General features: G+C 35.5%; 2 protein-coding genes across 2 annotated transcripts; both read right to left on the reverse strand.

Moving 5' to 3' along the window:
• Nucleotides 1–303: 303 nt before the first annotated feature.
• LOC115920539 (sodium- and chloride-dependent GABA transporter 3-like) lies at nt 304–4,037 on the reverse strand. Its single transcript, XM_030976416.1, has 6 exons — nt 4,032–4,037; nt 3,526–3,663; nt 2,880–2,982; nt 2,493–2,596; nt 1,522–1,695; nt 304–484 (listed from the first exon to the last, which is right to left on the reverse strand). The coding sequence occupies exons 1-6, from the start codon at nt 4,035–4,037 to the stop codon at nt 377–379; spliced, it is 633 nt and encodes a 210-aa protein (XP_030832276.1). The 3' UTR covers nt 304–376.
• Nucleotides 4,038–4,084: 47 nt separating this feature from the next.
• LOC584137 (sodium- and chloride-dependent betaine transporter-like) lies at nt 4,085–12,954 on the reverse strand. The gene is made up of 8 exons (XM_030976418.1): nt 12,509–12,954; nt 8,438–8,572; nt 7,647–7,935; nt 6,945–7,083; nt 6,172–6,306; nt 4,891–4,994; nt 4,531–4,682; nt 4,085–4,249 (listed from the first exon to the last, which is right to left on the reverse strand). Exons 1-8 carry the CDS (start codon nt 12,705–12,707, stop codon nt 4,119–4,121), a joined length of 1,284 nt encoding a protein of 427 aa, XP_030832278.1. The 5' UTR covers nt 12,708–12,954; the 3' UTR covers nt 4,085–4,118.
• Nucleotides 12,955–23,145: the final 10,191 nt, after the last annotated feature.

The following is a 23,145-nucleotide window of genomic DNA, read 5'->3' on the forward strand; positions in this document are numbered from 1 at the left end:
GAATGGCGATGATACCACGGTTACGTTGAAAGTTGCTTAATTAGCAGGCATTGCTATTCTTTCACGGTAACATCGCGATGACTGTAAAATCATCTTTTTAGGATCTTACCGAAAATAGGCTTAAGAGTCGGGCCAAGTTTCATAAAACTGTATAGCAACAACAAGTTATAATGATTGTTTTAAGCTACTAAAATTGTTGTATTTGATTGGCTGTCAGCAAATTTATTATTATTGTGGCACTTGTTATTGATAGCAAGTTTTATGAAACAGGGGAAATCCGATAGTTCAGTATTCAGGTATTATGTGTGACAAAGGCAGGTAACGAGCATTTTTCTCATGTCAGCTTCGGTTGATTTTGAATTGACTGAAGATTGATTTACGGGCTTTCGAGTTTGGCGAGTTTGATATAATCCGTGTCTTTCTCTGCCGCTGGGCCTGGGGGGACGTAGGCGGGTACTCTCGATGTGGTCAACACCGTCCATCGCTGTGTGAAGAAATCAAAGAAAAATGTTACAGATGTTTATGTTTATACTTATGTTACTACGCAAGTCAATTTACAGAGAAGGTTGAAATATGGGGAGAGGTGAAAAATAATTTGTGAGCGTGTTCATTGTTATTATGCAAGTGTAGAAGAATATCAGAGAAAAAATGTTCCCTGAAAAGCATGGCTTTTCAAATGCCTTCAAATTCTAGTTATGACATGTAACAGCTTAAAAATGAGGACCACATTCCTGATACAAATACATAAGAGATTAAAGGAAAGGTGGGTTTTCGTAACACAGTGCTTACACCTCTAATAAAATATAAAATGCCCGATAAGAATTATCTTTCGAAGTACAATCGCCCTAGATCAAAGATTATGTAGGTTAATAGAGAACATTTCAACGGGTGACCCTTTTTAGAGAATTAAAAATCGTTTTAAATAAAAGCTATAGGTGATTGTTTAAGTTTAGGTTTATTCTTATTTTTATTTCATTTTCAGGAACATAAAGGAGTATAAGAATAACAAGGGATACAAGAAAACATATGAAAACAATAAATGCAATACAATAAAAAAAGAAAAGAAACCATCAACAATAATGCATTCGGATTACCACCCCCCCCAAAAAAAAAAAAAAAAAAAAAAAAAAACGAGTGTCTTTAGGATGCTCTACTCATTATTGTCACAATAAAAAGGGCTAAACAAGACAAGTAATTCATTCCCCTAAACTGAAACGAGGGATTTTCAGGACATATCCAACAATTATTTAAACATATTTGTGGCTTACACCTCGTAAATAAGATTGATTGATCGATCTGTATTGAAAAACAAGTCAGAAAAAATCTTGGAAAGCAGAAGATGCAGGTTCAAGTCCCGCTGGTTCCAAGATTTTTTATGACTTGTTTTTCAATACAGATCGATCAATCGATCTTATTTACTGGGTGTAAGCCACAAATATGTTAAAATAATTGAAATTTCACCCAGGAAGCATTACATTTATAAAAATGTCCAAGAATGTTTGTAGCTATAATGAAAATTACCTCTCTAAGAGATCCTTCACTTTGAAAGATGAGTTGATAGAAGATGAAGAGGGGCACGTTGATCAGGGATGATACGATCATGATCATCCCTAGCATGTAGCCCCACCAGGGGTATACGTATACATCCTCATACTTCAAAGGCTCGTAGGCAACCAGACCGAAGATAGAAATGATCTGGATGGTGAAATAAAGATACATACATGTATACACCAATACGACGAGAGGGTTCTTCATTATGCAATATTCACCCGCCTGTACCTCACAACTCATGGATACTCAAACAGCAAAAGTAGTATCGAAAAAACAATTAAGATTTACCCATGACTATAGTGGTTTATTAAATCTCCAGCTCACGAAAACTGAACGAATGCGCTTGCGCATATATTTTTATAATCATGAATATGGATGAGATTAACAATAAATAAGATTCGTAACAATACCTATAGCGATAAGATTTTTTTCTTCAGAAGGGATGGAAGCCCCACAAAAGAAAATTGAGAATAGCAACGAATTCAAACAAACTAAAGCTTTTTATCATGCACTCATCAGAGTACATCATATAAGAATGAACAAAAAGCTAAAATTGGACACTGTTAGCGGAAACTAAGGGAGAGAGAGAGAGAGAGAAAGATATGCGGGAGGGAAAGAAAGAGGGAGAGAGAGAGAGAGAGAAAGAGAGAGAGAGAAAAGGAGAGAAATAGAGAGAGGGAGAGAGAGAGAGAGAGAGAGAGAAGGGGGGGGGGGGGGGTTATACGGAGGGAGGTTGTTGATGAATGGAAGAAAGAGAGGACGAGAAGACGGTAATATTGAAATAATTTTGAAAATGCGCCATCCGTCGCATATTACTTTTGCATCTCACGAGGGGCGTATCGCAGCTGATACAATGAGGATACATACCCCTGCAGCCCTGCTTACCTTATATAAATAATAAATGATTGAATGCAAATATTCAAGTAAATAATTCAACTCACAGCAGCGAAGAGAGGAGAGGCGAACATCCAAGAGAATAGCATGTATGGTTTGATCCAACTTACACCAGTCATCTCTGTTATGTCACTCATAAAACGCCTACCACCTTAAATAGGGATAGACAAACACGGATAATTAGATTATTTAGATAATGGTGATAAAATCAAAGAACATCAAGAAAGGAAAGAAGGTATGAATAATTATTGCCAGTGTTTTCATATTCAATATTTAGCTAAACAGGTAAAATTATTACCCCATTTTATCCAATGGTTGTGTTTACACAGATACCATGTGACAGAAATGAAAATGAAACAACGGCAGTCTAACTAACAGACTAACAAATTAACTAAATGAGAATTTCGAACATAGAAAGAAATGCGTTTGCATACCATAAACCCAGCCGATGACACCATACTCCAGTATAGCGACCCAGAGGAGAACGAAGCCACTAGCCGCATAGTAGTCAAAGAGTTGAAAGATGTACATCCCACCCTGAGCGGAGAGGATAAAGTGAACTTTCTTTATTTGTTTGACAACTGGAGGATAAAACACTGGAAGAAAAATCACATTTTTGCAAAAATAAAGATAACACAAAAATAATAATAATAATAATAGTTCTTCCTTATATAGCGCATTTCATGACCGCAGGCCCTCTCATTGCGATTTATAGATTATTACCCCGGTCTTCGGATTCATGCTTACTCGCGCACAATGTATGCACATTCTCCACTTCCTGGGGAGCATTCCAGCCAGTCGCCATTTTACAAGCGCCACTTGCTAATCAAACCACATTAACTTTCGCATCCTACCGGATACCCATTTAACACCTGGGTGGAGAGTGGCAAATATAGATCAATGTCTTGCCAAAGGACATTAGTGCCGCGGCGGGACTTGAACTGCGGACCTTGTGATCCACAGTCCGGTGACATATCCACTCGACCACGATACCTCTATAATGCTGTAAGGGTCGATAAATTCAAATACAAATGTCAATATATGAAAACACAATAATTTGTTTTGTTTGTCAATACTTACATTGGTTACCATTGGGATGCCCAGAATACAGAAAACAAGGCAAATGACAGCGCAGAAGATCTCTCGTCGTCGACCTCGTAGGAGGGTGTTAGGAAAAAGATCGACCACAGTGGTGATGAATCCCTCGACGCATACAAACTGTTAGAGAGAATAATGAATTGAAAATTCATTGATTTCATTCAGCAAATTTGTCAGATATTTGGTCATAATTAACAGTAGCAAAAAAACAAAACAAAACAAAGTACATCATATTATGATACGCTATAAAAACAAAGTTGAATTAGGATTTCGTTTTTCTGCTTTTCAGTCATTATGTAACATTATCGTTATCAAAGTGTTAATAATATTCAGTGACAATGATGATGATGAAGATGGTGATGATAACAATGATGACGGTAATGATGATGATGATAATGATGATGATGACGATGATGATATCAGTTATACAATAGACTGATCAAACATTATAATTCCTTATTGTCTTTAATAAGAATCAGGAATCATACCGACATTTTTGCGTGGTAGTCGTATTGAAGCTTTGTCCACATACATTGCCATGCATATCTTTTCTAATCTTTCCTACTCGATTCCATTCAAATGACGTCACTAACCTGACTATCAATTCCAATAAGGAGAAGGGTAAGAAAGAAGAGGATAGCCCAAAGGGTCGAGAGGGGCATCTGAGCGATGGCCTCGGGGTAAGCGATGAAACCAAGTCCAGGACCTGCAGAGATAATTGTAAGAGATTTAAACCAAAAAAAAATTCGCCTCAAGACGAAACTTCATGAGAAGGACCAAATAAAAGACAGCTAGTGCTAAAGGTAACACTGAAAGCATTCACTAGCTGCGACCATACAGCCACTAGCCGCCTCCCCCCCAAAAAAAACCCGCCGCATGTCTATCCAACGTACTTGACATCTTCGCCAGTCCGGAGAAACCGTTTAAGTAGCAGTATAAGCAAATTATCACTTAGCAAATATCTTGAAAATTAATTTGTGTTTTTACCTGAAGTTGCAACATCTGCGACCGATTTTCCTTGTTTTCCAGCCATAAAACCCAAGACAGCGAATGTAACGAAGCCAGAAAACAGACTGGTCGCGCAACCTATGGCAGCATATAACAGTGTGTCCCTGGGGAAATAAAAAAGGAAGAAGATTTGTCAATTAACATATTGAAACGTAAAAAGATCATTGAATCATCTCCATGGAAGGATCACAGAAAGATAGTTCACATGATAATTGTTCACATTTTTCAAAACGCATGTTATGTGGAAAAACGAAATCATGAAAACAACGTTGTAGCTGATGAGGCTTCCCCGGGTTATCAGAATGATTATTATCATCATTATTGACTTATGATTCTTACCTGACAAAGTTGTGGTTTCTCGCATTGAAGCTCCCAAGAGCAACTAAAACCCCATGACCGAGGGAGTTGGAATAAAAGATTTGAGTACCTGCGTCGAGCCAGACCTAAAACAGGAAAACAACATATATTCAAATAATTTGAGAACGCAGTGAAAATTATAATAAAGCAATATTGATAATAACAATAATGACGATAATAGTATTGATAATAATAATACAGTTGATTTAAATTTACATATTGCTTCTAGGCGCTTTACATATTCAACTTTCACGAACTAAATGAAGAAAACTTACATGATAAACATAATATCCTGAATATACATAAACAGTAAGACAAAAAATTGGACATAGAGACAAAACTTAAAATTGTAAACGAGATTAGTACAAAAGAATTTTTTACTATCTACTATGCAGGTCTTTTATCATAAGGACAGGTAATTCCGATTGTTTCATATCTATTTTCTATGTGCCTTTAGCTAAACATCAATAGTCATGAAGGGGTGATTCAAATCTGACTCCCCTTCCCCTTCCCCTTTCACTATATTCACGTGTGCGAGGAATCGCAATTAATTGGGGTATTGAGAAACAATCATTGTATTCTTAAGAAATTAAAGATGTCCGTTGCAAAATTTGGTATCGAATCATCAGCAACGGTCTTTTTGGAGTCTCTATACGCCAAACGTCATCGAGTTAGATTTAAGCACATTTCAGAACATGCTTTGATAATTAGAGTATAGGTATTATTAAAGCTGAAGATATAATTCATATTCATAAAATTATCAAATTCTTTAGTCATCAGCAGATTACAGCCAAAATGTCTATCACAAAGAAAAATCATAGAAATCTCGAAAATATCTAACAATATTCACAACATTCTATTACCATAAACTTCCCTCGAATGGAATTTCGCTGCGAGTATCAAAAGTTATTTTGTCAAGTGTCTGTGTCAAGTGTCGACAAAATAAAGGAGCACCGTTTTATCATTTGCTAACAAAATGTGCAGGCGCAGCAGATACGTAGTTGCTGTCGTTTTGAGTAGAGTTGCGTAATAATTATAAGCATCACTCTCGGCCTTTACATGAAGTGTCAAATACAAGACAAACATGGTACTAGTAGCTAGAAAGAAAAACGATGAATTATATATATCAGATACAATACAATAGTGGATTTGGCGCGATATAAGTAATTATATATATCAGATACAATACAATAGTGGATTTGGCGCGATATAAGTTACATTATTATTATTATTATTATTATTATTAACTTGTGCAAGACTTACCTGGCTTTCCCGTAGCTTTGTGACGTTTGGTTTGAGATAAAAGATGACCCCCTCGGCTGCATTGGGTAAGGTCACAGCTCGTATAAGTAGGATGGTCAGTAAGACGTAGGGTAAGGGAACTGTGAAGTATACTACCTGCAAGACATTAGTCAGGTTTTGTTGCGTCATTTTTCAAAGTTAGACATCAAAACAGTAAACGAAAACTAGGTTTCTTTAAAATAACGAGAAAGAAGTTGTTAATCACTTTTACAATTTGATAGCACATGCAGCAAATCCAAACTGCTCTACTTTAAATTGATGACAAGTTTTATCAATTGTTATTTGTGTATTTTTTGCTTTTTCTTCTAATTTAATTCTACGGGTTATAGTCTTCTCTTAATCAGAACACTGTGCGCTTAGAAACATCAGTATTAAGCGCCTAATAAATGTTATGTATTATTATTATTATTATTTTTACACTTTTCCTGACTCTATTGTATCTGAAGATTATTTTATCATTATATCTTGTTATAATTTCGCGACTTTTTCTTTACCTAGGTAAGACCCGTATAAACTGTTTTAAAACAATGAAGAATACATCACACACTATATCAAATTGGGTAAAAACAATATTACTAAATGTGACATCATGCTCCCGATCTTTTTAGAATTAGAAGAGATTGAAATATTTCTTCTGTCCTCATAATGTAAGCAGTTGATGACGACATTATACAAAACACAACCATTATTAGTTTTGGATTTAATAATCTGCCATTTTTTTTTGTGGTACAAACCTTTCCTGACGTTTTGACCCCTTTACACACGCAGAAATAGATGAGAATCCAAGTTAAGATGAGACATAGAAGAAGCTGCCAGTTGACTGGTCCTACATCATCGATTCCGTCTGACAGGTGAATCTGAAGAACCTTACGGCTATCATCAACAGGAATAAATATTAAAAAAATATTAGGTTTGGCAATGTAACAATGCTGCAACAATTCGTGCAACAATTATTATTGCTACGCGGTCAATAATTTAAACTGACCTAATTCCTAACTCTAACTTTAAACCAACTCTACAACTAGCCCTAACCTTTACCCCAGCCATCTATATATTTTGGTATAAGAAGAGGGGAGAAGAGATGAGGCTGATTCAGCTACATACGCTTCTACCCCCTTTCATTTAACAATGCTCTGGCGACGCCCCTTTACTAATAATATTGAGCTTTTATATATCACTTAATACAATGTCTCTATTAAAGCGCTTTATAAATATACTACAAGACATAATTATTATCAAAGTTTTTATTGGAATTCTCGCTCCATCAATCTTGTGTAGATCTTAAAAGGTGTAAAAAGACTAGTGCCGTTTCTATTTCCTATGTATCTTTATAAAAACATGTGGAGGTCTTGTGCAGTCTCTATGTACTTGAGGGTAGGTGTATTATATTCATCACAGGCAGGTATAGGCCTAATCAAGGCTCCATGTCAACTTACTTCCAAAATTCAACAGTCGACGATGTGGTCTCGTTCCCGCACTCATCACTCGTATTCAGCATCGTATTCGTGGTCATCTCGTATGTCGTGCTATCATCACCCGACGTCGTGTTGATGTTCGTCACGGCGTTCGTAGCGAAGCAGCAAGGAGTGTTCCAATGGTTGTCGCAGGTCGAGTACGGAAGGACGCGTCTGAATGACCAGAATAGATAGAAGATGCCCCATGCCATGACCACCGCGTAGTACATGTCCAGTAGAGCTTGGATGACCAGGCCAGCAACACCGATTCCTGTATTTTACGGAAACGTGCACGTGTCCAGCATTAATGCATTAAACAAACAAAAAATGAATTTAAAAGACCAGGGCCCCGTTGGACAAAACTTACCATTGATGGTAACTTTGCCATCAATGGTAACTACCATGGAAGCCTTGATTTTGATTGGCTGTTGAGCCCTGTTACCATGGTAGTTGCCATTGTTGGAAAAGTTACCATCAATGGTAAGTTTTATGCAACGCGGCCCTGGATAAGAAACGGTGAATGGGACAGGAAGTCATGTGAAATACGGAAAAAAGTGAATGAGCCACAGTAAAACAAAATAATACATGTAGTTACGATTTATGAAAGCATATATTTCAAATAAATTAGCAGTATAGTGAGAAATGTAGATGAGAGGGAAACAAGAGAGAGGGAGGATGAGAAGATAAAGAGAGGGAGTGATAAGAAAGAGAGTGAAAGGGTGTGTATGTGTGTGTGTGGGGTGCATGGTGGTGGTGGGGGGGGGGGGGCTCACCTTTGAAGAGGGGTGAGATCATACCCCATGCTGTAACTGGCCCTTGTCCTGTAAACTGACCTAAACCAATCTCAATGATCAGGAGGGGAATACCCCCTAACAGCAGGCTCAGAAAGTAAGGCACCAAGAATGCACCTGTTATTTTTTTTCAAATGAAAAGAAAAGGGATTTTATTTTAACAGACTGAATATTAATGAACTCTTGGAATCACAAACGCTTTACAAAAGATTAACGTAATATAAGGATAATAAAACAAAACAATATGGTTTAAATTTAATGTGACCTTCCTAAAAAAATAATTGTTAAACACAATAATTATGACTTATGACATATTTAGTTTAACCGTAATTTTCATTTCATTTGTTTTGTAAAGCGCTAAGAAACTGTATCTGTATACTAGCGCTATATAAATCTTAGATATTAGATTATTATTATCTATTCTACTTGTGGACTTTTAATTTATAGTTTTATGAAACCTATTGATACATGTATGAACTGGTCCATCTTCTAAATCGTCAGTCGTCTAAATTTCACCATCCTCTTCTCCACACTAAACCGTGACCTTCCGCAGAATATGCGCTATCATCATCATTATCATCATCATCATTCTTATTATCATTATAATTATGAGCTATCATCGTCATCATCATCATTATTATTATTATTATCATTATCATTATTAACATTATTATATTATTAGTAGTAGAAGTAATAGAAGTAATAGTATTATCATTATCGTTATTGTTATCATCACTATCATTATTATAATTACATGTATTATCTTTATCAAAGTTATTCATATTATTATTATCATCATTATTATCATCATTATCATTATCAATATTATTGTAATGATTATTAAAGAGTCCAGGTAACGATACTCCCCAAAACACTCGTCAATCCATCTCATATTTTGGGAACGGAAGACTATAAAAAAATACGTAGAAATGACCATGGAAAGCAAAAGGCTCCATAGTTTAACGCTTTGAAGGAGTCAATTGAAGTTCAGCTCGCGGTAATTATGAACTTAATATTTGAACTTGTAAAGTAACCATGAACTTCACATACGTCATAAATGATGACCATCACGACAGGAGATCCCTTCACAACTCGAGATGGAATGTTCCATTACTCTTACCGATGGCGATTGGGGTGAGAGCGGGTTATAGAAAGTTTAATTCCGCTTCTATATGGTACTATACAGTGCGTCCCAGAAAAACGAAACCGAGAATTATCGACGTTTGATCATAACTTAAGCACAATTATAATTGATAAATGACACATATTTGGAAAGCTGAGATCCTCTTCTTTCATCTGATGTAATGTTGGTATGCCGTACTCAATCACAGGTCGACATAATGAACAAAAGAGTTTTGTGAGAATAGCTGAGTTTCTAGATTTTACAGTCGGATAAACCCACAGAGCATAGAACATTTGTTAATAACACATTGAATATGGTTTTTCCAACTCAGATCTCGCAAAAAAGTAAGTCCTAGATATTTATACGACTGAACTACATCTAAAGGATTTCCGTCAGTGGAGTAAACAGTAGTAATTAATTTACGGGATCTAGTTATGTGCATTACTTTGCACTTAGATGAGTTCTGGACGATGCCATTATCAATACACCACAGAAGTATATTATTCAAGTCAGTTTGCAACAAATAATGAGAGTCGTTGTTGGTATAAACTTCACGGTACAAAACTGTGTCATCAGCATATTGTGGAAGGGGGATGAAACAGTGTCAGGTAAGTCGGCTGTGAAATAATTAAACAAGATCGATCCAATAACGGAACCCTGTGGGCTGTGGCACACCGGAAGGAACTTGATTCCAATCCGATTTTACCCCTTCAAACAAGACACACTGTTGGCGATCTGAGAGGAAAGAACGTATGCAACAAAGCAATTTGCCGCAAACGCCATAATATTGTGCAATTTATTATCTATATTAGTCTGACTTGCGAAATAACAAAATCTGACTTAATAATCTGACTTGAAGTGAATATGGCTTTATTTTCGTGTGATATATCGCCAAGATATCGATATCGAAAGTTGAAGTACCCGGATGACTGAGCAATACGAAAACAATATTGGTCAGTCATCCGGGTACTGCGCTAAAGATGTTGAATACACTGATCTATTGTACCACTTGGAAGCCTTATATCGATAATAATTATCGCGTATTACTATTAGGCCAAATGAATAATAGAGACACGTAATACGAAGAAGAAAAAAAATAGGCAAAATTAGAGAGAGAGAGAGAGAGAGAGAGGAGGCATTTTTTTTTTTTTTTTTTTTGTGGGGGGGGGGGGGGGCATATGGGAACGTTTGCTTTGATTTGTCTCATAAAAGAAGTTGACCACAAACTGACTCCCACACGGTGTTGAGTGCTCAGGGGTCACGGGCCACTGGCTTCACCGGGCAGGTAGTTCCATGATGTGAATGGGTAAATTAACTATTACAAAATGAGGGGGCACATTACATTGTACAATAGGGACACACATTGTTTTTATTGTGCAGAACATACTCTTTTATTGACTTACTTATTGAATGAAACTATAAAAACAAAATGCATTTTGTATTCTAACAATTGGAGTACAAATAATAATAATAGGTGAATGAAATGCATAAACACCATCCCTGGGAAGGAAGCATTCATAAATTTGAATACATATAGTTGATAAACGACTCCGCATGAAACTATAAAAACCAAAATGTAATTTGCGTTCTGGCAATTGGAGTACAAAGAATGATAGCAGGTGAATGAAATGCTTCAACAACACAATCACCTGGGAAGGAAGCATCCATAAATTTGAATAATTTAGTTGATAAACGATTCCGTATGTGGACGTTTGGTGGAGCAGAAAGCAGTGGATTCTTAACAACACGAACCCATTTAACAGAATGTCGGAACGTAAATTAAATTTAGCGCGGTTGGAAAATGCATCTTTCTACCCTGCGACTGTAATGGTACGATCCAGTAAATTAAAACAGTAAAATGGCTCTTATTTTAAAATTACTCATTAAATAAAACCCAAAACTTCAGTGATATCAGACAAAACATGTTATATCTTACTAATAATTAAAAAAGGTGTATAAACATTGTAAAAGTGAAGCATTTTACGATACAAGACACCGATTGAGCGAAGGTGACGTCATTAGAACCTGTTTAGGTTATTGGTCAAGCCTTTTTGTTTCCTTTATTCCGACACAATTATACAATCAATCAAAACAAGTTTAATACCAGAAGAAAGCTAACGATTAGTATTTTCATTAACCGCTTGCCCCAAAGTCTTTTGAGCACAGTGAAACGAGTGAGAGCTTGCGACAGCGGCCAAATATGATTGAAACTCGCTTTTTGCTCTTCTCCAACGCAAAAAGAGACGACATTGTGCTGGATAAATCTATTTTTTCCGACAAAAGTACAGAACATTTGCATATGGTCTTTTTATATTATACTTTATGGAATGTTACCCGAGTGACTCCCGGGCACCCCAATGCTGGAAAGAAACGCACATTTTAGAAAACTTCACTTTTTCATGGAAAAATGCCTTTTTTTTCTATGTACGCAGGTCAGATTGAGCGGATGATACAACGTTTCCATATGGGGTATGTTTAATTGAATAAAAACAGAATCACAGTATTTACAAATAATTTGAGAGTCATTGAAAATCAAAAGTATATAAACACAATACACAAAATAAGACAACTAAATATCAGAACGTAAATCGTATAACATATTATAAAAGATAAATATAAATATAGAAGGAATGCAGGCAGTCAAGGAAGAAATTATATTTCATATCTCTTTTTAAGAAAATCACAGGACATAATTTTGATTCTTTAGTCTTAATTTGAATCAGTAATCAGTAATCATAGTGTTAAATGTGTACCGGTAGGAAGGAATTACTTGAATGATGTGAGCGCCGAAATCGGCTGCCTAGCAGAGCCGGGAAAAAGTTGGAGCGCCTTGAGCACCACGCATGGTGGATAATATTATGTGCGCTATATAAATATCCAATATTATTATTATCATTATTAACAGAAAACTCAGATAATCCTGGCCTTACCTCCACCATGCTTATAACAGAGATACGGGAACCTCCAAACATTTCCTAGCCCGATGGATGATCCGCAAAGTGCCAAGAAGAAATCGATCTTCTTGGTCCATTCCCCTCGCTTTTGTATAGTATCCACATCACTGTCTTCATCTCCCTTCTCCTCATCTTCGATGCTTTTCAAATCTCTGGCTTTAATTGGAGCTGCCATTTCGAAATGATTCCAAGAGAAGATCACAGCAGTTGGCACGTTTTAGGAGCAGTCTCGTTGGACGAAATATATTCCCTGTCACTCCGCACTGTCCGAATGTGTGCCAGTATAGTTACGTTGAAAAATCAAGCCCATGCGCGTGATGAACGAAATCTGATATCGATTAGATATGTTGCGAATGTCCCCGAGGCGTGCACACGGCACACATACGGTGCATAGTAGTTGGACCAGGGCCCGTTTCACAAAACTTGTCATCAGTGACAAATGACAGTTTATGTTATAAGCTACTGAAATCCTTGCTTCTGATTAGTTGTCAGCAGATCTGTCACTTATTTTTGTCATTTGTCAATGAAAAAAGTCTTTGTGAGAAGTGTTCTTTGTTTATGTATTTTCTGAATTTTTACAAATCTTTCTTTCTCGTTTTCCAGCACTTACTTATGACACACACGATTTTCGATTTAAAAAGCAAAATCAAACGGCAGCTCGTGTGTGTGTGTGTGTGTGTGTGTGTAATTGGGTTTTACAGACGTGTATCAATCATATATGACGATTTACGTCTGGGGACCGACCTTAAGCGCCACCATCCGAAAGGCGTGACTCAGTTCCGAACCTGCGTCCTGCATGGGTTTCCCGCATGGCACTAGTATAACATGACCTTTTAGACATGAATGGAGAATACGTGTTGTGGAAATTGTACTCCATATCTTATTTCCTTCACCCCTAAAAAAACATTATATAGCTGTTTAAAAATAAAATCAAATAGCAATGTACAGACGATGAACAAATAAGAATAATAATACAACGTCGTTAAGCGTGAATCCGTTCACTTCTATCCCTCTCCACCAAATAATTACAAGCAAAAGAATCAATCGAGGGAATCAACAGTTTAACGAATTGATCATGAGCCCTGGAAAACAGTTATTAATACTGATAGTCATCGTATTATTGAAGAGCAGCAAAGGCGAACGATTGTCGCTACAATTGAGGAATCGTTGGTGGGATTGAGTTCCCCTCAAAATTAACTGTTTGACGAATGGATCATGTATATGTTTTAAGTACAAGACTTATGTTGCCTAAAGTTGTCTATGCTGTCTTAAAGAGCGAAACAACTATACATTTAAACAAGATATTTGTTTAAATAAATGTTATTACTTATTTGGCACCGTACTGCAACGTAAAGCACGTGTGCTAGAGTTTTGGAATAAGGTTGATAAACTTGCCCTTTAAACCATGCAACTGAGGCTTCAAAATGCGTTAAAACTTTTTTACCCGGTTAAAAAAAAAAACTCTGCTATAATAAACTGATAGCGGCTCACCAGTTGTATGATGTAGAAAATGTAGTGTTTCATTTTCACGTGTTTGGGATTCATTTTCTAATAACAATTGTTTTTGTACAAGAATATGATTTCATTTGTAATCTTTGATATCATCCAACCATTGTTAATTTCTTCCAACATTTTTAAACATTTATTGATAAATTCCTGCTTTTTCAGGAAAAGTGGAGCATAATCGTTAAAAAATTGTACTAATAGGAATATATAACTGAAATAAGCATTCTTCTTTTTTTCTTCTTCTATTTTCAAAATCTAGTTCTACGTTTGACTGTTATGGAAATTCTTTTATTTATACCAACCCATCATCTTCTTCATCTTCATGACACACACAATATAATTCTTTATTTCACATCTGTTGGTAAGTGTAAGGCAAATTGGTGATACACTCAGTGGGAGCATTTGGTTAATTGCTGTACACGCTTGACTCTCAAACCAATCGGAGGTTCATAGTTCCTATTTTTAAAGGTCATCAACTCATAGATATGAATGATGAATGACATACCACATGTGTTAAAACAATGTCAAGGGCTAGAGTTGCATACCGATGACCATGGGCATCAACGAAAGTTAATTGGGAGCCTCCACTGCAAACTATACACAGATATTTAAAAACTTATTTGCATTATATCGACCCATGGTGACTTCAAATTTCTATCATTTAATAAACAAACTTTACGAATTGTGGAAAATATCCTATTGCTTAGAAGCTAATAGACTAATTCATGTTCTCGAAACCCACATTTTTCACACAATCCTCTAGAATTCTCTGTAAAAATGAAGATATTGAATTGAATTTTGTTGATTCCGTTGTATAGGATTCGGTCTTGATGATAATCTGTCATAATGAACAGCGCTTACGTAAATGTAATACCATATCTAGGAACATAGGCATATTATATCAAATACTTAGTATACTCTCACAGAAAAACATCTCTTTCTGTAATACAACTCTTTATGACAACCTTTTATTTATTGCGGCAACATTACATGGACAGATTTTGGCATTACGAAATTGGACCCTATTCATAAATTGCAAAAAAAGGTTTAAGCATAATATGTTTTAATTCCTCTTATTTAGTTCCGTCATGCCCAATTTGTACACGATTAAAGACTCCCCACTAAAGTGTATGAGAAAGGCATAAAGCAAGAATAAAGTACAGTTTCTCAGCAAGACATGGGCATCGCAATTTTCTTGATTGCATGACGAACTATGGGAGTCGTTTATCAATTAAATGTATTCAATTTATGGATGCTAATTTTTCCAGGTGTTTGTGGTGCTGAATCATTTCATTCACCGCTATTATCCTTTGTACTCCAATTGACCTCTTGAATTGTATGCACTTTGTCTGATCGCAAACAGACAAGTTGATAGGTACAAGGTTTTTTGTTGATTTGTGTTCTAGATGGGTATTAAAGTAAATTCAGCTTGGTTGCCAGCTTGGCAACCTTGAGCAACTTTTTTAATAGCCATATTAGCATAATCATCTAATTAGCATAATGTGTAATATGTAATAATGTTGCTAATCTCAATCCAGGAGGCCTAAAAACATGGATAATACGAATTTTCAAGGGTTTTCTATGACGAGGAATTCATTTATGACACCAGTTTTTATTCCAAGTAATTTATTGTCTTTAATAGCATAAATAGCATATATGTACAATGTATGGACTTCATTGTCATTGTTTATCTATAAAGCCTAACAATGGCGCAATGCAACACTGTAAATCACTTTTGAAAGACTAATCATTAATTCATTAGAGTATATGTAGCATCATTAGCCTAATTAGCATAATAATCTAATTAGCATATGATGTGCAATATGTAATAATGTTGCTAATATTAATCCAGGAAGCCTGAATACATGGATAACATGACTTTTCCAGGAATTCTGCCACAAGCTTGAGCAACGTCGGGCCTGTACTATCAATGGTTCTGGCTTTTATAGTAAACATAGACATATCATAGTTTGCACTGTTGTATTCAACATCCCTGGCCTATGTACGTACCTGTCTCACCACATCATCAATTCCATCATTATCATCTGCTTTATTAAACCATCTTCAGTGTGCTCCCGAAAGTCTCTCTAAATCCAATGACTGAAGCCTAACCATCAATGCGTATGATGACCCCGTCATTTCCTAGACATTTCATGAGGTTCGACAACATTGCCTTATAACCCCCACTGTACATTTGACATACAATTTGTGAAGCTGAATAGAGTCACAAATAATTGATATTCTACAAATGTGCTAATTAGGCTTATCAGTACAATAATTACACATTAAGCCAATTGCATTACTTAAACATTAAAAATGGTGTCACATAATGAATCCCTCGTGGAAAACCCTGGAAAAGTCATATTATCCATGTTTTCATTCTTCCTGGATTAAGATTAGCACCATTATTACATATTGCACATACATGATGCTAATTAAGCTAATTATACTACATCTACATGGAATATCTTCTCATGAATCACTGTGTTGTCTTTCAAAAGTGATTTAAAATGTTGCATTGCACCAGTTTTAGGCTTTATAGATAAACAATGACGATGAAGTCCAAGACAATTGCATTAGTTAAAAATAAATAATAGTGACATAAATGAATTCCTCGTCATGGAAAATCGTTAAAAAGTCACATAATCCATGTTTTCAGGCTTCCTGGATTAAGATTAACAACATTATTACATACTGCACATTATATGATTATGCTAATTAGGCTAATATACATGGAATATCTTCTCATGAATTAATGATTAGTCTTTCAAAAGTGATTTACAATGTTGCATTGCACCATTGTTAGGCTTTATAGATAAACAGTGACAATGAAGTCCATACATTGTACATAAGTATGCTAATTATGCTATTTAAGACAATTGCATTAATTGGAATAAAAAACTGGTGTCATAAATGAATTCCTCGTCATAGAAAACCCTTGAATAGTCGTATTATTCATGTTTTCAGGCTTCCTGGATTGAGATTAGCAACATTATTACAAATTGCACATATGCTAATTAGATGATTATGCTGATACGGCTATTAAAAAAGTTGCTCAAGGTTGCCAAGCTGGCAACCACGCTGAATTTACTTCAATACCCATCTAGAACACAAATCAACAAAAAAACCTTGTACTTATCAACTTTTCCAGGTCATGTACATGGCATATGCGATATGGCACCGTCTACTGGACTACAATATTATCAGAATCAGTTGGCAATGTCCATGAGTGAGAGAGAGAGAGAGAGAGGGAGAGAGAGTGAGAGAGAGAGCGAGAGAGAGAAAGAGAAAGAGAGAGAGAGAGAGAGAGAGAGAGGGTAGAGAGAGAGGAAGAGAGAGAGAGAGAGAGCGCGAGGGAGAGAGAGAGAGAGAGGTGTAAATGACAAGCTGAAACGAAGAATATAATGATAAAGACTACACTGTGATGAATAAGGAAAGGTAAGATTATATAAAATGGGGGATGGAGGGGGGGGGGGTACAAGAAGTAGAAACAAACATCCATCTATTCAAGTGCTATTTTCTATAACATCGGTGCCAGTGTGTTGTGAGAAAAAAAAATAACATCGATTAAAAAAATGACTGACATAATTATATATCCATTTTGAAATTTAAACCATTAATTATTTTGATAACATACACGTACAAAAATCTCGCTTATTTATAGCACTTTATAGTACTGTATGCCTAAAAGACAGTACTGTGGATTGTTGACGTTAGCTATAGTGGAAACCATTGTCAGACTATGGTTGCGATTTCAGATGATATAAAGTTGAGCAAGACATTCATGGCGCCTTAATTCTCATCCATTTGGGAAGATGAATATGTTAAAACCAGTCACTCAAAGATTTTTTACTTTTTGAGGCGCTTCATGATCATTTTGAAGCGCAATTTTTTAAGGGCTTCAATATTACACCATATCACAGGCACTGATAACACGTAGGGCCGTGCATCTCAGATTTAACAATTGTTAAACGATGCCTTTAAATCATGCTTTAAATCATGCCTCCAAACTGGCCTGAGTCATCAAATGTGACAAGAGGGACTTTTAGATTCGCACGAAGACAATGTGGATTGCTACGCTCGACGTCTTTTTAATGCACTGCCTTGAATGGACGTCGCACGTATCTGTCCACGCAAATCTAAAAGTCCCTAATACTGATTGGAGAAGCCTGCACCTTTCAATGTTTTTCAAAAACAGAAAGATGGCGCCAATTAAATGTTGTGAATCATCATCATCATCCTGGTACCAAAAAATAGTTCATCTTAAACAAGATACTTGTTAAACTAGTTCAACTTCGGTAGCTGTATGTCTAAGAAATGTACTTAATAAACGAGGCACGTAGGAGAAGGAACTAAAAAGGCTTTGGAACCCATCATGGGCGTCAATCCGAGCTTGAGCATGGGGAGGGGGGGGGCACAATTACATGTCACCTTTATAGTTACTTTCAGTTATACCACGTTATGTTGCTACACACACACTCTCTCTCTAGTTATTCTGTTTCACGCCGTTTATTTTCATTGGTGACCGGTTCATTTATTGTCTTTTTTTATCAGCATTAGTCATGGTTTATCGATTTTTAACTTGCTGCACGTTCTTTCTTTTCATGCACGGCATATGCATATTTCTATCAAGAAAGTATAACAATGTTTAAACATTAACAGTTTGGCTTTATTACGTACATTTTAGAAACCAAAAGTATTTGAATAATTATGAAGCCGTCTTCGTTGCTGCTGAATTAATTGCAGCAATTCATGTTGCCTCCTTTTCATGTCATTTATTTCAAAGTGAATTAAAGATCGGAATACAGTTATAGTGCCATTTCACTCATGATCATGATAATGAATTCAATTAAGTCAAAATACTTAAAAACTTTTGAATATAGGTAAGGTATCCCGTTTGTTCCTGAGGTGTGTTATGATAATAATTATTGTTATAATTGTTGGTGGTGTTATGATGAATACGAACGTGATGATTATGATGATGATTAATATTAGTAGTATTATCATAATTATTAGTATATCATAATTATCATCAGCATAATCATCAGTGGCAGTATTGTAGTATAGTACATGAAGAAGTAGGCCTAGTAGTAGTGGTATCATTCTGGCTTCTGATTCTTATTATCCTGATTATCTTTTGCAATCCGTCTAGATATAATACAATCATGACAATTGACAATTTGTCATGAATCATTGTCTTTCAGCTTTCCAGTATGCATCTGGCTCGAAATTTGCTTGGGTATTTGGTACTGGATGATTAACATGGTAAAATGAACCTGTGTCTTTCATTCATTCTAGTCATATTCATCTGCATTATGTTTTATTCATTCTAGTTTTAATGTTTTCTGACTGTTTTCAAGACAATATCTTTTTTGTCGATCATACAGTGTAGTTCTATGTAGCTTGATATCTCATGGTAATTTTGGTAATGATTTCTCAATTGTAGCGACAATCGTTCGCCTTTGCTGCTCTTCAATAATACTACGACTATCAGTATTAATAACTTTTTCCAGGGCTCGTGATAAATTCGTTAAACAATTGATTCCCTCGATTGATTCTTTTGTTCGGATTATTTGGCGAGGAGAGATAGAAGTGAACGGATTCACGCTTAACGACGTTGTATTATTATTCCTTATTTGTTCATCGTCTCTACAATGCTCTTTGAATAAAAACAGCTTTTATTGCTGGGCTCTCTGAAGAAGAAAACAATTGTTGTTAAGAAATCGTTGGTTGCAGCCTGTAAATTATGATGACGTGACATGTTTGATCTTGTTTTCAATAACAAGATCAAACACAATCATGATAAAAATCTACTGGGTGCATGCCAATAAGTTCTTTACAATAAACAAAAATGAGGTGCTATTCGATATGGCGTACAAATGACAGTCTTCAGGCAATCTTTTGTTCCCAACGCCATTCACCTCTTCACACTATGAACATGACAGACAATGAAAGCGGACAAAATATACAGTTCCTCAGGTAGACAAAGGAACATCCCTTGACTGCTATGTGCATGTGACACCTGTTCTACACATTTTTACATAATAGCAGTGAAGGGATGTTCCTTTGTCTACCTAAGGAACTGTATATTTTGTCCGCTTTCATTGTCCGTCATATTCATATTGTCAATGCACAAGCCCGGAGGTCTGGAACTCAAACGTAAATACTGGTCTCAACTTATCATTTGTTCTGAATTTAATTTGTTAAGGGCTCGTAATACTAAACTTACCTACATTTTCAAATAAACAGTAACCTTAATGTTCGAATTTTCACCTGGAATGCCATGTTTATGTTTATACTGCAATCAATGTATTTTTGTTCCGTTTCCAATGCAACAATCATTTTCAGAATGTAACTATGTTTGTAACGATGTACATTTGATATTATTGTATTATGTATTTCTTCTTGTATTATGTATAATGTACAATGACTGTAAAACCAGTGAAAAAAAAAAATTCCTGAAAGGGACAAAAAAATTCAATTCAATTCAATTCAATTCAGTAAGCCCTCCGATCAATTCTAACTGGCATCCCCTGTTTAATTACTCTGCCAGTCTGCCTTCTTCCAAATTTCTCTGAAGAGTTAATTCCTTTACATATTTCTTATACATATCGTCTTGATATATAAGATTTATAGAATAATGACTAGCATCAATAATGCTCTAATAAAAGCAGAGTTTAAAGAAAATATCAAAGGAACAATTGACAAATTAACTCAGTTGGCAGAGAGTTAGATATGTGGGCAATTTTAAGCTATTTGTTTCCAGGATGAATGGATGACTAGTTTTAAACTTTGTGCATAAGAGTTGAGTTTGGTAGCATTTGAAAGATAAAATATTGAAATTTCTAGAATCAATAAAAGAAAATTGAAATCTCTACTATGTTGTAAGTAATCACAGGGTTTAGACGGGTTAGGGAATTTCTTGAAAGTCAGGGAATTTGTCAATTTCTTCTGGAAATTCATGGAAAATCATTTATTCAACACAATTCTTTATGGTTAGTCAATTCGCGATTGGACTTGCCCTGCGTGCATGGCACTCAGATTAATTTAATAACTTTGTAAATCAGCATCTCACGTCACCAATGAGTCATGGAAATCTACATTGTTCTGCTCTGGAAAGTCAGGGAAAGTCAGTGAATTTGAAAATGTGTAAATGCAATGACTAAATTTGCATAATCGATGAGTAATGGTAACGCGTGGGACATTACAAAATACATCATCCATTATAATGTATTTCAATAGTTTTTAATAGATATTATCAACAAAGTGCAGGGACCTATAGCATAGGGGGTAGGTCATTCACATTAGGAATTTCAGTTCGTCAACTAATTGAATATTCAAATAATGGATGTTCCAAAAATAATGTGCATGTCCTACGCGTTATTTTTTAAGATAATATGTTTGAATTACTTACAAATGCGACATTGAATTTGAGTGAAACTTAAAATGGTTCTGAGTTACCTTGGGACATGCCAATTCCATAACAAACAGGTTGGACCAGATTTATCTAATAAACAAAATGTATTTATTACCTGTGGTAACGCGTGGGACAATTTGGTAACGTGCGGGACACTACATTGTATGTACATAGACATTTCCATATAAATGTGAAACTTGTTCCACTCTTTGAAAACCTTCACTGATGAACACTGCTACGTGTGACGTCATTTTAAGGCACTGGCAATGCCTTAAAAGGACATCACAGTGCCTTAAAAGGACGTCACACGTTGCAGTCCACTATGTCGATGTGCAAATCTAAAAGTCCCTATTGACCCCACACGCATTTGGGGACTTCACTCATTTGAGTACCGCCAAGATAAATACGTTGCTCCGGCTTAAGAAATTCATTTAATATATTAAACGTTATATTCTCAGCAGAGCAAGCTATTTAATATTGTTGTTAAGCATTCATTCAATACTTGTCATTTTAATTAATTCATTGTAAGTTAAAACATAGACATACCGAGTGAGTCAAAAAAAAGTTTACACCTAGAAAATTGCTAATTATTTTAAAAATCATCTATGAACAGTAAATTATTATACATCTTATGAAAGAGTGTTTTATCCCGAATCATTTGGTATCATTTTGTGCGGTATGTGTTCACGATTGAATGAACATGAGGCATTGTTTGCGAGAGTGCAAAAATCGACTTGCGCCAATTAAGTGATGCCTACAGCATGTATTTTGTTGGGATTAGCGGAGTGAACGAATGAATTGAATGCATCAAATGAAATGCATTGCATTATGCTTTTTGCAGAAGCAAAGTCACACACACACACACACACACTCACACAAATGTTTGTTGATATTTGATATTCGATTTTTGATATGTGTAGCAGGATTAATTTTGTTAGGGATGTTATTTGGATCTGCAAAGACCGAATTAATACCCAATGCCAATTTCTTTATCCAAACATCACATAAGCAACTTTGGCGCAAGTCGACTTTTGCACTCTCGCAAACAATACCTCCTGTTCATCCAAGCGTAAACACATACCACACAAAAATGATACCAAATGATTTGGGATAATGATTTGGGATAGAACACTCTTTCATTAGATGTATAATAATTTACTGTACATAGATAATTTTTTAATAATTAGCAACCAACAACTATAGGTTTAGGTTTCTTACTTATTTCAACAAATATAGTTTCATAATTGCATTCAGAATAAATAAATTCGGGTAGTAATTTGTAATTGAGATTATTTTTCAAATAAAGTGCAACTCCGCCACCAGATTTTGGGGGTCTACACTTAGAAACAAGAAAATATCCGTCTAGGTTATACATATTAATATTTGTAGAAGAATTGAACCAAGTTTCAGTTATGGCAATGACATCAAATTCAAATTGAAGAGATGACAGAACAATCTGTAATTCATCAAAATGTTTCTTTAGGCTTCTAGCATTCAAATGGAGAAGTGACAGTATAGAATTCAATTTACTAAATTTTAGACTAAATTCTTCACAAAATGTGTATTGACATGAATTTTTAAGTTCAAGATCTAAATCAAAAAGGCTATGCACATCATATTTATTCATACAAAATGGGTTTAATTTCAATTGTAATAACTTGTCAATATCAATTCTCCTATTTAAATGGAA

This window comes from Strongylocentrotus purpuratus, unplaced genomic scaffold (assembly GCF_000002235.5).
Source record: "Strongylocentrotus purpuratus isolate Spur 01 unplaced genomic scaffold, Spur_5.0 spur5_scaffold_9, whole genome shotgun sequence".
NCBI lineage: Eukaryota > Metazoa > Echinodermata > Echinoidea > Camarodonta > Strongylocentrotidae > Strongylocentrotus > Strongylocentrotus purpuratus.